Raw genomic sequence first — 17754 nt, forward strand, 5'->3', positions numbered from 1 at the left:
TGTATAGTGGTACATGTAGTGTACAATGTATAGTGTGGTACATGTAGTGTACAATGTATAGTGTGGTACATGTAGTGTACAATGTATAGTGGTACATGTAGTGTACAATGTATAGTGGTACATGTAGTGTACAATGTATAGTGGTACATGTAGTGTACAATGTATAGTGTGGTACATGTAGTGTACAATGTATAGTGGTACATGTAGTGTACAATGTATAGTGGTACATGTAGTGTACAATGTATAGTGTGGTACATGTAGTGTACAATGTATAGTGGTACATGTAGTGTACAATGTATAGTGGTACATGTAGTGTACAATGTATAGTGGTACATGTAGTGTACAATGTATAGTGTGGTACATGTAGTGTACAATGTATAGTGGTACATGTAGTGTACAATGTATAGTGTGGTACATGTAGTGTACAATGTATAGTGGTACATGTAGTGTACAATGTATAGTGGTACATGTAGTGTACAATGTATGGTGTGGTACATGTAGTGTACAATGTATAGTGGTACATGTAGTGTACAATGTTTAGTGGTACATGTAGTGTACAATGTATAGTGGTACATGTAGTGTACAATGTATAGTGGGTACATGTAGTGTACAATGTATAGTGGTACATGTAGTGTACAATGTATAGTGGTACATGTAGTGTACAATGTATAGTGTGGTACATGTAGTGTACAATGTATAGTGGTACATGTAGTGTACAATGTATAGTTGTACATGTAGTGTACAATGTATAGTGGTACATGTAGTGTACAATGTATAGCGGGTACATGTAGTGTACAATGTATAGTGGTACATGTAGTGTACAATGTATAGTGGTACATGTAGTGTACAATGTATAGTGTGGTACATGTAGTGTACAATGTATAGTGGTACATGTAGTGTACAATGTATGGTGTGGTACATGTAGTGTACAATGTATAGTGGTACATGTAGTGTACAATGTATAGTGGTACATGTAGTGTACAATGTATGGTGTGGTACATGTAGTGTACAATGTATAGTGGTACATGTAGTGTACAATGTATGGTGTGGTACATGTAGTGTACAATGTATAGTGGTACATGTAGTGTACAATGTATAGTGGTACATGTAGTGTACAATGTTCAGTGGTACATGTAGTGTACAATGTATAGTGGTACATGTAGTGTACAATGTATAGTTGTACATGTAGTGTACAATGTATAGTGGTACATGTAGTGTACAATGTATAGTGGTACATGTAGTGTACAATGTATAGTGGTACATGTAGTGTACAATGTATAGTGTGGTACATGTAGTGTACAATGTATAGTGGTACATGCAGTGTACAATGTATAGTGGTACATGTAGTGTACAATATATAGTGGTACATGTAGTGTACAATGTATAGTGGTACATGTAGTGTACAATGTATAGTGGTACATTCAGTGTACAATGTATAGTGGTACATGCAGTGTACAATGTATAGTGTGGTACATGTAGTGTACAATGTATAGTGGTACATGTAGTGTACAATGTATAGTGTGGTACATGTAGTGTACAATGTATAGTGTGGTACATGTAGTGTACAATGTATAGCGGGTACAAGCAGTGTACAATGTATAGTGGGTACATGTAGTGTACAATGTATAGTGGTACATGTAGTGTACAATGTATAGTGGTACATGTAGTGCACAATGTATAGTGTGGTACATGTAGTGTACAATGTATAGTGGTACATGCAGTGTACAATGTATAGTGGTACATGTAGTGTACAATGTAAAGTGGTACATGTAGTGTACAATGTATAGTGGTATCTGTAGTGTACAATGTATAGTGTGGTACATGTAGTGTACAATGTATAGTGGTACATGTAGTGTACAATGTATAGTGTGGTACATGTAGTGTACAATGTATAGTGGTACATGTAGTGTACAATGTATAGTGGTACATGTAGTGTACAATGTATAGTGTGGTCCATGTAGTGTACAATGTATAGTGGTACATGTAGTGTACAATGTATAGTGTGGTACATGTAGTGTACAATGTATAGTGGTACATGTAGTGTACAATGTATAGTGGTACATGTAGTGTACAATGTATAGTGGTACATGTAGTGTACAATGTATAGTGTGGTACATGTAGTGTACAATGTATAGTGGTACATGTAGTGTACAATGTATAGTGGGTACATGCAGTGTACAATGTATAGTGGGTACATGTAGTGTACAATGTATAGTGGTACATGTAGTGTACAATGTATAGTGTGGTACATGTAGTGTACAATGTATAGTGTGGTACATGTAGTGTACAATGTATAGTGGTACATGTAGTGTACAATGTATAGTGGTACATGTAGTGTACAATGTATAGTGTGGTACATGTAGTGTACAATGTATAGTGGTACATGTAGTGTACAATGTATAGTGGTACATGTAGTGTACAATGTATAGTGGTACATGTAGTGTACAATGTATAGTGTGGTACATGTAGTGTACAATGTATAGTGGTACATGTAGTGTACAATGTATAGTGGTACATGTAGTGTACAATGTATAGTGGTACATGTAGTGTACAATGTATAGTGGTACATGTAGTGTACAATGTATAGTGTGGTACATGTAGTGTACAATGTATAGTGGTACATGTAGTGTACAATGTATAGTGGTACATGTAGTGTACAATGTATAGTGTGGTACATGTAGTGTACAATGTATAGTGGTACATGTAGTGTACAATGTATAGTGGTACATGTAGTGTACAATGTATAGTGGTACATGTAGTGTACAATGTATAGTGTGGTACATGTAGTGTACAATGTATAGTGGTACATGTAGTGTACAATGTATAGTGTGGTACATGTAGTGTACAATGTATAGTGGTACATGTAGTGTACAATGTATAGTGGTACATGTAGTGTACAATGTATGGTGTGGTACATGTAGTGTACAATGTATAGTGGTACATGTAGTGTACAATGTTTAGTGGTACATGTAGTGTACAATGTATAGTGGTACATGTAGTGTACAATGTATAGTGGGTACATGTAGTGTACAATGTATAGTGGTACATGTAGTGTACAATGTATAGTGGTACATGTAGTGTACAATATATAGTGTGGTACATGTAGTGTACAATGTATAGTGGTACATGTAGTGTACAATGTATAGTTGTACATGTAGTGTACAATGTATAGTGGTACATGTAGTGTACAATGTATAGCGGGTACATGTAGTGTACAATGTATAGTGGTACATGTAGTGTACAATGTATAGTGGTACATGTAGTGTACAATGTATAGTGTGGTACATGTAGTGTACAATGTATAGTGGTACATGTAGTGTACAATGTATGGTGTGGTACATGTAGTGTACAATGTATAGTGGTACATGTAGTGTACAATGTATAGTGGTACATGTAGTGTACAATGTATGGTGTGGTACATGTAGTGTACAATGTATAGTGGTACATGTAGTGTACAATGTATGGTGTGGTACATGTAGTGTACAATGTATAGTGGTACATGCAGTGTACAATGTATAGTGGTACATGTAGTGTACAATGTATAGTTGTAAATGTAGTGTACAATGTATAGTGGTACATGTAGTGTACAATGTATAGTGGTACATGTAGTGTACAATGTATAGTGGTACATGTAGTGTACAATGTATAGTGTGGTACATGTAGTGTACAATGTATAGTGGTACATGCAGTGTACAATGTATAGTGGTACATGTAGTGTACAATATATAGTGGTACATGTAGTGTACAATGTATAGTGGTACATGTAGTGTACAATGTATAGTGGTACATTCAGTGTACAATGTATAGTGGTACATGCAGTGTACAATGTATAGTGGTACATGTAGTGTACAATATATAGTGGTACATGCAGTGTACAATGTATAGTGGTACATGTAGTGTACAATGTATAGTGGTACATGTAGTGTACAATGTATAGTGGTACATGTACTGTACAATGTATAGTGTGGTACATGTAGTGTACAATGTATAGTGGTACATGTAGTGTACAATGTATAGTGTGGTACATGTAGTGTACAATGTATAGTGGTACATGTAGTGTACAATGTATAGTGGTACATGTAGTGTACAATGTATAGTGTGGTCCATGTAGTGTACAATGTATAGTGTGGTACATGTAGTGTACAATGTATAGTGGTACATGTAGTGTACAATGTATAGTGGTACATGTTGTGTACAATGTATAGTGGTACATGTAGTGTACAATGTATAGTGTGGTACATGTAGTGTACAATGTATAGTGTGGTACATGTAGTGTACAATGTACAGTGGTACATGTAGTGTACAATGTATAGTGGTACATGTAGTGTACAATGTATAGTGGTACATGTAGTGTACAATGTATAGTGGTACATGTAGTGTACAATGTATAGTGGTACATGTAGTGTACAATGTATAGTGTGGTACATGTAGTGTACAATGTATAGTGTGGTACATGTAGTGTACAATGTATAGTGGTACATGTAGTGTACAATGTATAGTGGTACATGTAGTGTACAATGTATAGTGGTACATGTAGTGTACAATGTATAGTGGTACATGCAGTGTACAATGTATAGTGGTACATGTAGTGTACAATGTATAGTGGTACATGTAGTGTACAATGTATAGTGGTACATGTAGTGTACAATGTATAGTGTGGTACATGTAGTGTACAATGTATAGTGGTACATGTAGTGTACAATGTATGGTGTGGTACATGTAGTGTACAATGTATAGTGGTACATGTAGTGTACAATGTATAGTGGTACATGTAGTGTACAATGTATAGTGTGGTACATGTAGTGTACAATGTATAGTGGTACATGTAGTGTACAATGTATAGTGGTACATGTAGTGTACAATGTATAGTGGTACATGTAGTGTACAATGTATAGTGGGTACATGTAGTGTACAATGTATAGTGGTACATGTAGTGTACAATGTATAGTGTGGTACATGTAGTGTACAATGTATAGTGGTACATGTAGTGTACAATGTATAGTGGTACATGTAGTGTACAATGTATAGTGGTACATGCAGTGTACAATGTATAGTGGTACATGTAGTGTACAATGTATAGTGTGGTACATGTAGTGTACAATGTATAGTGGTACATGTAGTGTACAATGTATAGTGGTACATGTAGTGTACAATGTATAGTGGTACATGTAGTGTACAATGTATAGTGGTACATGCAGTGTACAATGTATAGTGGTACATGTAGTGTACAATGTATAGTGGTACATGTAGTGTACAATGTATAGTGGTACATGTAGTGTACAATGTATAGTGTGGTACATGTAGTGTACAATGTATAGTGGTACATGTAGTGTACAATGTATAGTGTGGTACATGTAGTGTACAATGTATAGTGGTACATGTAGTGTACAATGTATAGTGGTACATGTAGTGTACAATGTATAGTGTGGTACATGTAGTGTACAATGTATAGTGGTACATGTAGTGTACAATGTATAGTGGTACATGTAGTGTACAATGTATAGTGGTACATGTAGTGTACAATGTATAGTGTGGTACATGTAGTGTACAATGTATAGTGTGGTACATGTAGTGTACAATGTATAGTGTGGTACATGTAGTGTACAATGTATAGTGGTACATGTAGTGTACAATGTATAGTGTGGTACATGTAGTGTACAATGTATAGTGTGGTACATGTAGTGTACAATGTATAGTGTGGTACATGTAGTGTACAATGTATAGTGTGGTACATGTAGTGTACAATGTATAGTGGTACATGTAGTGTACAATGTATAGTGGGTACATACAGTGTACAATGTATAGTGGTACATGTAGTGTACAATGTATAGCGGGTACATGTAGTGTACAATGTATAGTGGGTACATGCAGTGTACAATGTATAGTGGGTACATGTAGTGTACAATGTATAGTGGTACATGTAGTGTACAATGTATAGTGTGGTACATGTAGTGTACAATGTATAGTGGTACATGCAGTGTACAATGTATAGTGGTACATGTAGTGTACAATGTATAGTGGTACATATAGTGTACAATGTATAGTGGGTACATGTAGTGTACAATGTATAGTGGTACATGTAGTGTACAATGTATAGTGGGTCCATGTAGTGTACAATGTATAGTGGTACATGTAGTGTACAATGTATAGTGTGGTACATGTAGTGTACAATGTATAGTGTGGTACATGTAGTGTACAATGTATAGTGTGGTACATGTAGTGTACAATGTATAGTGGTACATGTAGTGTACAATGTATAGTGGTACATGTAGTGTACAATGTATAGTGTGGTACATGTAGTGTACAATGTATAGTGGTACATGTAGTGTACAATGTATAGTGGTACATGTAGTGTACAATGTATAGTGGTACATGTAGTGTACAATGTATAGTGTGGTACATGTAGTGTACAATGTATAGTGTGGTACATGTAGTGTACAATATATAGTGTGGTACATGTAGTGTACAATGTATAGTGGTGCATGTAGTGTACAATGTATAGTGGTACATGTAGTGTACAATGTATAGTGGTACATGTAGTGTACAATGTATAGTGTGGTACATGTAGTGTACAATGTATAGTGGTACATGTAGTGTACAATGTATAGTGGTACATGTAGTGTACAATGTATAGTGGTACATGTAGTGTACAATGTATAGTGTGGTACATGTAGTGTACAATGTATAGTGTGGTACATGTAGTGTACAATGTATAGTGTGGTACATGTAGTGTACAATGTATAGTGGTACATGTAGTGTACAATGTATAGTGTGGTACATGTAGTGTACAATGTATAGTGTGGTACATGTAGTGTACAATGTATAGTGTGGTACATGTAGTGTACAATGTATAGTGTGGTACATGTAGTGTACAATGTATAGTGGTACATGTAGTGTACAATGTATAGTGGGTACATGCAGTGTACAATGTATAGTGGTACATGTAGTGTACAATGTATAGCGGGTACATGTAGTGTACAATGTATAGTGGGTACATGCAGTGTACAATGTATAGTGGGTACATGTAGTGTACAATGTATAGTGGTACATGTAGTGTACAATGTATAGTGTGGTACATGTAGTGTACAATGTATAGTGGTACATGCAGTGTACAATGTATAGTGGTACATGTAGTGTACAATGTATAGTGGTACATATAGTGTACAATGTATAGTGGGTACATGTAGTGTACAATGTATAGTGGTACATGTAGTGTACAATGTATAGTGGGTCCATGTAGTGTACAATGTATAGTGGTACATGTAGTGTACAATGTATAGTGTGGTACATGTAGTGTACAATGTATAGTGTGGTACATGTAGTGTACAATGTATAGTGTGGTACATGTAGTGTACAATGTATAGTGGTACATGTAGTGTACAATGTATAGTGGTACATGTAGTGTACAATGTATAGTGTGGTACATGTAGTGTACAATGTATAGTGGTACATGTAGTGTACAATGTATAGTGGTACATGTAGTGTACAATGTATAGTGGTACATGTAGTGTACAATGTATAGTGTGGTACATGTAGTGTACAATGTATAGTGTGGTACATGTAGTGTACAATATATAGTGTGGTACATGTAGTGTACAATGTATAGTGGTACATGTAGTGTACAATGTATAGTGGTACATGTAGTGTACAATGTATAGTGGTACATGTAGTGTACAATGTATAGTGGTACATGTAGTGTACAATGTATAGTGTGGTACATGTAGTATACAATGTATAGTGTGGTACATGTAGTGTACAATGTATAGTGGTACATGTAGTGTACAATGTATAGTGGTACATGTAGTGTACAATGTATAGTGTGGTACATGTAGTGTACAATGTATAGTGTGGTACATGTAGTGTACAATGTATAGTGGTACATGTAGTGTACAATGTATAGTGGTACATGTAGTGTACAATGTATAGTGGTACATGTAGTGTACAATGTATAGTGGTACATGTAGTGTACAATGTATAGTGTGGTACATGTAGTGTACAATGTATAGTGTGGTACATGTAGTGTACAATATATAGTGTGGTACATGTAGTGTACAATGTATAGTGGTGCATGTAGTGTACAATGTATAGTGGTACATGTAGTGTACAATGTATAGTGTGGTACATGTAGTGTACAATGTATAGTGGTACATGTAGTGTACAATGTATAGTGGTACATGTAGTGTACAATGTATCGTGGTACATGTAGTGTACAATGTATAGTGGTACATGTAGTGTACAATGTATAGTGATACATGCAGTGTACAATGTATATTGTGGTACATGCAGTATACAATGTATAGTGGTACATGTAGTGTACAATGTAGTGTGGTACATGTAGTGTACAATGTATAGTGTGGTACATGTAGTGTACAATGTATAGTGGTACATGTAGTGTACAATGTATAGTGTGGTACATGTAGTGTACAATGTATAGTGTGGTACATGTAGTGTACAATGTATAGTGTGGTACATGTAGTGTACAATGTATAGTGTGGTACATGTAGTGTACAATGTATAGTGTGGTACATGTAGTGTACAATGTATAGTGTGGTACATGTAGTGTACAATGTATAGTGTGGTACATGTAGTGTACAATGTATAGTGTGGTACATGTAGTGTACAATGTATAGTGGTACATGTAGTGTACAATGTATAGTGGTACATGTAGTGTACAATGTAGTGTGGTACATGTAGTGTACAATGTATAGTGGTACATGTAGTGTACAATGTATAGTGGTACATGTAGTGTACAATGTATAGTGTGGTACATGTAGTGTACAATGTACAGTGGTACATGTAGTGTACAATGTATAGTGGTACATGTAGTGTACAATGTATAGTGGTACATGTAGTGTACAATGTATAGTGTGGTACATGTAGTGTACAATGTATAGTGTGGTACATGTAGTGTACAATGTATAGTGGTACATGTAGTGTACAATGTATAGTGTGGTACATGTAGTGTACAATGTATAGTGTGGTACATGTAGTGTACAATGTATAGTGTGGTACATGTAGTGTACAATGTATAGTGGTACATGTAGTGTACAATGTATAGTGGTACATGTAGTGTACAATGTATAGTGGTACATGTAGTGTACAATGTAGTGTGGTACATGTAGTGTACAATGTATAGTGTGGTACATGTAGTGTACAATGTATAGTGGTACATGTAGTGTACAATGTATAGTGTGGTACATGTAGTGTACAATGTATAGTGTGGTACATGTAGTGTACAATGTATAGTGGTACATGTAGTGTACAATGGAAAGTGTGGTACATGCAGTGTACAATGTATAGTGTGGTCCATGTAGTGTACAATGTATAGTGTGGTACATGTAGTGTACAATGTATAGTGTGGTACATGTAGTGTACAATGTATAGTGGTACATGTAGTGTACAATGTATAGTGGTACATGTAGTGTACAATGTATAGTGTGGTACATGTAGTGTACAATGTATAGTGGTACATTTAGTGTACAATGTATAGTGTGGTACATGTAGTGTACAATGTATAGTGTGGTACATGTAGTGTACAATGTATAGTGTGGTACATGTAGTGTACAATGTATAGTGGTACATGTAGTGTACAATGTATAGTGTGGTACATGTAGTGTACAATGTATAGTGGTACATGTAGTGTACAATGTATAGTGGTACATGTAGTGTAAAATGTATAGTGTGGTACATGTAGTGTACAATGTATAGTGGTACATGTAGTGTACAATGTATAGTGGTACATGTAGTGTACAATGTATAGTGTGGTACATGTAGTGTACAATGTATAGTGTGGTACATGTAGTGTACAATGTATAGTGGGTACATGTAGTGTACAATGTATAGTGTGGTACATGTAGTGTACAATGTATAGTGTGGTACATGTAGTGTACAATGTATAGTGGTACATGTAGTGTACAATGTATAGTGGTACATGTAGTGTACAATGTATAGTGGTACATGTAGTGTACAATGCATAGTGGTACATGTAGAGTACAATGTATAGTGGTACATATAGTGTACAATGTATAGTGTGGTACATGTAGTGTACAATGTATAGTGTGGTACATGTAGTGTACAATGTATAGTGTGGTACATGTAGTGTACAATGTATAGTGTGGTACATGTAGTGTACAATGTATAGTGTGGTACATGTAGTGTACAATGTATAGTGTGGTACATGTAGTGTACAATGTATAGTGTGGTACATGTAGTGTACAATGTATAGTGTGGTACATGTAGTGTACAATGTATAGTGGTATATGTAGTGTACAATGTATAGTGGTACATGTAGTGTACAATGTATAGTGTGGTACATGTAGTGTACAATGTATAGTGTGGTACATGTAGTGTACAATGTATAGTGGTACATGTAGTGTACAATGGAAAGTGTGGTACATGCAGTGTACAATGTATAGTGTGGTCCATGTAGTGTACAATGTATAGTGTGGTACATGTAGTGTACAATGTATAGTGTGGTACATGTAGTGTACAATGTATAGTGGTACATGTAGTGTACAATGTATAGTGGTACATGTAGTGTACAATGTATAGTGTGGTACATGTAGTGTACAATGTATAGTGGTACATTTAGTGTACAATGTATAGTGTGGTACATGTAGTGTACAATGTATAGTGTGGTACATGTAGTGTACAATGTATAGTGTGGTACATGTAGTGTACAATGTATAGTGGTACATGTAGTGTACAATGTATAGTGTGGTACATGTAGTGTACAATGTATAGTGGTACATGTAGTGTACAATGTATAGTGGTACATGTAGTGTAAAATGTATAGTGTGGTACATGTAGTGTACAATGTATAGTGGTACATGTAGTGTACAATGTATAGTGGTACATGTAGTGTACAATGTATAGTGTGGTACATGTAGTGTACAATGTATAGTGTGGTACATGTAGTGTACAATGTATAGTGGGTACATGTAGTGTACAATGTATAGTGTGGTACATGTAGTGTACAATGTATAGTGTGGTACATGTAGTGTACAATGTATAGTGGTACATGTAGTGTACAATGTATAGTGGTACATGTAGTGTACAATGTATAGTGGTACATGTAGTGTACAATGCATAGTGGTACATGTAGAGTACAATGTATAGTGGTACATATAGTGTACAATGTATAGTGTGGTACATGTAGTGTACAATGTATAGTGTGGTACATGTAGTGTACAATGTATAGTGGTACATGTAGTGTACAATGTATAGTGGTACATGTAGTGTACAATGTATAGTGGTACATGTAGTGTACAATGTATAGTGTGGTACATGTAGTGTACAATGTATAGTGGTACATGTAGTGTACAATGTATAGTGTGGTACATGTAGTGTACAATGTATAGTGTGGTACATGTAGTGTACAATGTATAGTGTGGTACATGTAGTGTACAATGTATAGTGTGGTACATGTAGTGTACAATGTATAGTGTGGTACATGTAGTGTACAATGTATAGTGTGGTACATGTAGTGTACAATGTATAGTGTGGTACATGTAGTGTACAATGTACATGCGATGTACAACGGCGAGTCACCAGCAGGCAGCGGCTTCTTGGTGCGGTACAGCGCCACGCAGCTGTCGGAGCAGAAGGACTCCTTCTGACCGCTGCCCGCCGCCGTCTCTACGAGCTCAGCCGCGGGCCGCTGGACCCGGCAGTGGAGACACGGCACCAGGGTCTGGCGACGCGGGGAGGAGGAGGAGGAGGCGTGGACACACGAGCGGGTGAAGGGGTGAGGGGACACGCGGAGACACGAGCGGGTGGGTGGAGGGGAGGAGACGGACGAGACCCGCACGGGGACGCGGGACACGCCGACACACGCAGACAGGAACACGGGGACAACAACAACAACAACCGCCATTCGCCACTAAGTGGCGGTGACGTCACCACGACGCTTGTGCCAGGCTATGTGCACCCTGAGGCCACGTGAAGTGTCGAACGCCCGCTGGCAGGAGGTCACGGGGCAGACCCAGGTGCCACGGGTCGACTGACTGAGATGACTGGCTGATGCACCACCTGTGCCCCCTACTGTGCCAACTTGCTGTGCTTTAGCCACCCGGCGCTCCGCTCGTTGTTCTGAGCGTCGCTCCTCCGCCCTCCGTTGTTGTTGGAGGGCGACTGCCTCCAACTGCCCAGTAGCGTCCTTCACAAGCTTCCTCCACAGAGGCCGATCTTGACACCGCTGGTACCAGTTATCGGCAAGTCCACTCAGCTCCACGTCCTCCTGTACCACATCACTCCATCTCTTCTCTAGCCCGTGCCGCGCCCGCTTAGCCCCCTCGATCCGGCCGAACAAAAGCTGTTTCGGCATGCGGTGGCTGGGCATGCGGGCTACGTGACCCAGCCATCCCAGCCGTGCCCGCCGGAGGAGCTCACCGGTGGGACCTTGCCAAGATCTTTAAAGGATTTGTGAGCTCCTCACACAATCCAGTCTGGTTAAACCCAGGATGGATCGAAGGCAGGCCAGCCTAAATGTTTCTAACCGGCGAAGATGTTCCATTAGTGGGGTCCACGTTTCGCAAGCGTAGAGAAGGGAGGGAATGACCGTGGCCGAGAAGACCTGAAGCTTAGTGCGGAGCGACAGACCAGGTAGCTTCCACACAGCGTTACGCAACCGATGAAAAGATATTGCCGCTTGACTGATTCGGAGTGAGACCTCTGCTGTTAAACTGGAGCCAGTCATAAGTACACTGCCCAGGTATGGGAAACTCTCCACTATCTCCACAACTGCCCCATCACCGATTGGGAGTTGTGGGGGTGGAGTGTCCGATGGTACAAAATACCCAGGCAGGTGCTTAGTTTTTGTGGGCTGATGGTAAGGCCCCACTTCTTAGTGGCACGCTCCAGTCTCAGCAGCAGCGTCTCCAACTCCTCCTCTGACTGAGCAGCTATTACCAAATCATCAGCATACATAACGAGGTGGAGCAATAGGGAGCCATCCCTTGACCGCACCCGGGCATCGATCGGGCATCGATCAGCCTCCCATTATATCTGTACCATATGGAGATTCACACAAAGATCCCCCGTATAGCCTTGACAGACTGTCGGGGCAAGTGCTGTTAGCGAGCACCTATGAAGGCCGGATCGGTACACGAGGGGGTGGGTGGCCAGCACCACGCCCGACCGCCTTTGTCTCCCTAGTGGCAATGTTTACACCGCACCAGGTACTCATTTGAGGCTGAGTCGACCCAGGGGAGGCCCAAGAGCGGTTCAGATAATCGTCACTGGTGTTGGCCGTGAGCGGGAATCGAACCCGAGTCGCCAGGTTCATAGCGCAGCACGCTAACCGCTACACACGCAGACAGGAACACGGGGGATGTAGGAGGGAGCTGTGGATGAACGAGGGAGCTGTGGATGAAAGACACAGCTGTGGATGAAGGAGAGAGCTGTTGATGAAGAAGGGAGCTGTGGTTGAAGGAGGGAGCTGTGGATGAAGGAGGGAGCTGTGGGTGAAGAAGGGAGCTGTGGATGAAGGAGAGAGCTGTGGATGAAGGAGAGAGCTGTGGATGAAGGAGGGAACTGTGGGTGAAGGAGGCAGCCGTTGATGAAGGAGGGAGCCATGGATTAAGGAGAGAACTGTGGGTGGAGGGAGCTGTGGATGAAGAAGGGAGCTTTGGGTGAAAGAGAGAGCTGTGGATGAAGGAGGGAGCTGTGGGTGAAGGAGAGAGCTGTGGGTGAAGGAGGGAACTGTGGATGAAGGAGAGAGCTGTGGATGGAGGAGAGAGCTGTGGATTTAGGAGGGAGCTGTCGATGAAGAAGGGAGCTGTGGATGAAGGAGGGAGCTGTGGATGAAAGAGAGAGCTGTGGATGAAGGAGGAAGCAGTGGATGAAGGAGGGAGCTGTGGATGAAGGAGAGAGCTGTGGATGAAGGAGGGAGCTGTGGATGAAGGAGAGAGCTGTGGATGAAGGAGAGAGCTGTGGATGAAGGAGAGAGCTGTGGATGAAGGAGATAGCTGTGGATGAAGGAGGCGGCCGTCGATGAAGGAGAGAGCTGTGCATGAAGGAGTGAGCTGTGGATGAAGGAGAGAGCTGTGGATGAAGGAGATAGCTGTGGATGAAGGAGGCAGCCGTTGATGAAGGAGGGAGCTGTGGATGAAGGAGGGAGCTGTGGATGAAGGAGAAAGCTGTGGATGAAGGAGGGAGCTGTGGATGAAGGAGAGAGCTGTGGGTGAAGGAGGGAGCTGTGGATGAAGGAGGCAGCCGTCGATGAAGGAGATAGCTGTGGATGAAGGAGGCAGCCGTCGATGAAGGAGAGAGCTGTGCATGAAGGAGTGAGCTGTGGATGAAGGAGAGAGCTGTGGATGAAGGAGAGAGCTGTGGATGTAGGAGGGAGCTGTGGATGAAGGAGGGAGCTGTGGATGGAGGAGGGAGCTGTGGATGAAGGAGAGAGCTGTGGTTGGAGGAGAGAGCTGTGGATTTAGGAGGGAGCTGTCGATGAAGAAGGGAGCTGTGGATGAAGGAGGGAGCTGTGGATGAAGGAGAGAGCTGTGGATGAAGGAGGGAGCTGTGGATGAAGGAGAGAACTGTGGATGTAGGAGGGAGCTGTGGATGAAGGAGGGAGCTGTGGATGGAGGAGGGAGCTGTGGATGAAAGAGAGAGCTGTGGTTGGAGGAGAGAGCTGTGGATTTAGGAGGGAGCTGTCGATGAAGAAGGGAGCTGTGGATGAAGGAGGGAGCTGTGGATGAAAGAGAGAGCTGTGGATGAAGGAGGAAGCAGTGGATGAAGGAGGGAGCTGTGGATGAAGGAGAGAGCTGTGGATGAAGGAGGGAGCTGTGGATGAAGGAGAGAGCTGTGGATGAAGGAGAGAGCTGTGGATGAAGGAGAGAGCTGTGGATGAAGGAGATAGCTGTGGATGAAGGAGGCAGCCGTCGATGAAGGAGAGAGCTGTGCATTAAGGAGTGAGCTGTGGATGAAGGAGAGAGCTGTGGATGAAGGAGATAGCTGTGGATGAAGGAGGCAGCCATCGATGAAGGAGGGAGCTGTGGATGAAGGAGGGAGCTGTGGATGAAGGAGAGAGCTGTGGATGAAGGAGGGAGCTGTGGATGAAGGAGAGAGCTGTGGGTGAAGGAGGGAGCTGTGGATGAAGGAGGGAGCTGTGGATGAAAGATAGAGCCGTGGAAGGAGTGAGCTGTGGATGAAGGAGAGAGCTGTGAATGAAGGAGATTGCTGTGGATGAAGGAGGCAGCCGTCGATGAAGGAGATAGCTGTGGATGAAGGAGGCAGCCGTCGATGAAGGAGAGAGCTGTGCATGAAGGAGTGAGCTGTGGATGAAGGAGAGAGCTGTGGATGAAGGAGATAGCTGTGGATGAAGGAGGCAGCCGTCGATGAAGGAGGGAGCTGTGGATGAAGGAGGGAGCTGTGGATGAAAAAGAGAGCTGTGGATGAAGGAGGGAGCTGTCGATGAAGGAGAGAACTGTGGATGTAGGAGGGAGCTGTGGATGAAGGAGGGAGCTGTGGATAGAGGAGGGAGCTGTGGATGAAGGAGAGAGCTGTGGTTGGAGGAGAGAGCTGTGGATTTAGGAGGGAGCTGTCGATGAAGAAGGGAGCTGTGGATGAAGGAGGGGGCTGTGGATGAAAGAGAGAGCTGTGGGTAAAGGAGGGAGCTGTGGATGAAGAGAGAGCTGTGGATGAAGGAGGGAGCCGTGGATGGAGAGGGCTGTGGATGAAGGAGAGAGCTGTGGATGAAGGAGAGAGATGTGGATGAAGGAGGGAGCTGTGGATGAAGGAGAGAACTGTGGATGAAGGAGAGAACTGTGGATGAAGGAAAGAGCTGTGGATGAAGGAGAGAGCTGTGGATGAAGGAGGCGGCCGTCGATGAAACAGGGAGCCATGGATGAAGGAGAGAACTGTGGATGAAGGAGGGAGCTGTGGATGAAGGAGGGAGCTGTGGATGAAGGAGATAGCTGTGGATGAAGGAGGCTGCCGTCGATGAAGGAGGGAGCTGTGGATGAAGGAGAGAGCTGTGGATGAAGGAGGGAGCTGTGGATGAAGGAGAGAACTGTGGATGTAGGAGGGAGCTGTGGATGAAGGAGGGAGCTGTGGATGGAGGAGGGAGCTGTGGATGAAGGAGAGAGCTGTGGATGGAGGAGAGAGCTGTGGATTTAGGAGGGAGCTGTCGATGAAGAAGGGAGCTGTGGATGAAGGAGGGAGCTGTGTATGAAAGAGAGAGCTGTGGGTGAAGGAGGGAGCTGTGGATTAAGAGAAAGCTGTGGATGAAGGAAGGAGCCGTGGATGGAGAGGGCTGCGGATGAAGGAGAGAGCTGTGGATGAAGGAGAGAGATGTGGACGAAGGAGGGAGCTGTGGATGAAGGAGAGAACTGTGGATGAAGGAGAGAGCTGTGGATGAAGGAGAGAGCTGTGGATGAAGGAGGCGGCCGTCAATGAAACAGGGAGCCGTGGATGAAGGAGAGAACTGTGGATGAAGGAGGGAGCTGTGGATGAAGGAGGGAGCTGTGGATGAAGGAGAGAGCTGTGGATGAAGGAGGGAGCTGTGGATGAAGGAGGGAGCTGTGGATGAAGGAGAGAGCTGTGGATGAAGGAGGGAGCTGTGGATGAAGGAGGGAGCTCTGGATGAAGGAGAGAGCTGTGGATGAAGGAGGGAGCTGTGGGTGAAGGAGGGAGCTGTGGATGAAGGAGGGAGCTGTGGATGAAAGATAGAGCCGTGGAAGGAGTGAGCTGTGGATGAAGGAGAGAGCTGTGAATGAAGGAGATAGCTGTGAATGAAGGAGGCAGCCGTCGATGAAGGAGATAGCGGTGGATGAAGGAGGCAGCCGTCGATGAAGGAGAGAGCTGTGCATGAAGGAGTGAGCTGTGGATGAAGGAGAGAGCTGTGGATGAAGGAGATAGCTGTGGATGAAGGAGGCAGCCATTGATGAAGGAGGGAGCTGTGGATGAAGGAGAGAGCTGTGGATGAAGGAGGGAGCTGTGGATGAAGGAGGGAGCTGTGGGTGAATGAGAGAGCTGTGGATGAAGGTGGGATCTGTGGATGAAGGAGGGAGCTTTGGGTGAAAGAGAGGGCTGTGGATGAAGGAGAGAGCTGTGGATGAAGGAGGGAGCTGTGGGTGAGGAGGGAGCTGTGGGTGAATGAGGGAGCTGTGGATGAAGGAGGGAGCTGTGGATGAAGGAGGGAGCCGTGGATGAAGGGGAGAGCTGTGGATGAAGGAGAGAGCTGTGGATGAAGGAGGGAGCCGTGCATGAAGGAGGAAGCTGTGGATGAAGGAGAGAACTGTGGATGTAGGAGAGAGCTGTGGATGAAGGAGGGAGCTGTGGATGGAGGAGGGAGCTGTGGATGAAGGAGAGAGCTGTGGATGGAGGAGAGAGCTGTGGATTTAGGAGGGAGCTGTCGATGAAGAAGGGAGCTGTGGATGAAGGAGGGAGCTGTGGATGAAAGAGAGAGCTGTGGGTGAAGGAGGGAGCTGTGGATGAAGAGAGAGCTGTGGATGAAGGAGGGAGCCGTGGATGGAGAGAGCTGTGGATGAAGGAGAGAGCTGTGGATGAAGGAGAGAGATGTGGATGAAGGAGGGAGATGTGGATGAAGGAAAGAACTGTGGATGAAGGAGAGAGCTGTGGATGAAGGAGAGAGCTGTGGATGAAGGAGGCAGCCGTCGATGAAACAGGGAGCCGTGGATGAAGGAGAGAACTGTGGATGAAGGAGGGAGCTATGGATGGAGGAGGGAGCTGTGGATGAAAGAGAGAGCTGTGGTTGGAGGAGAGAGCTGTGGATTTAGGAGGGAGCTGTCG

The 17754-nt window shown here is 42.7% G+C and overlaps 2 protein-coding genes across 4 annotated transcripts in view; one reads left to right on the plus strand and one right to left on the minus strand.

The window, feature by feature from the left end:
* Positions 1 to 11875, minus strand: part of LOC142906964 (zinc finger MYM-type protein 3-like) — a 109580-nt gene extending 97705 nt beyond the window's left edge. The window contains exon 1 of the mRNA XM_076055806.1: positions 11551 to 11875. Within this exon, the coding sequence (XP_075911921.1) occupies positions 11551 to 11875 (325 nt within the window). The remainder of the gene's footprint in view (positions 1 to 11550) is intronic.
* The window catches only part of LOC116958156 (zinc finger MYM-type protein 3-like), a 266666-nt gene that overhangs the window by 235428 nt on the left and 13484 nt on the right, over positions 1 to 17754 (plus strand). The gene's annotated exons all lie outside the window — the stretch shown is intronic.

This window comes from Petromyzon marinus, chromosome 73, assembly GCF_048934315.1.
Source record: "Petromyzon marinus isolate PM22_M1 ecotype Great Lakes invasive population chromosome 73, UKy_Petmar_22M1.pri1.0, whole genome shotgun sequence".
Lineage (NCBI taxonomy): Eukaryota > Metazoa > Chordata > Hyperoartia > Petromyzontiformes > Petromyzontidae > Petromyzon > Petromyzon marinus.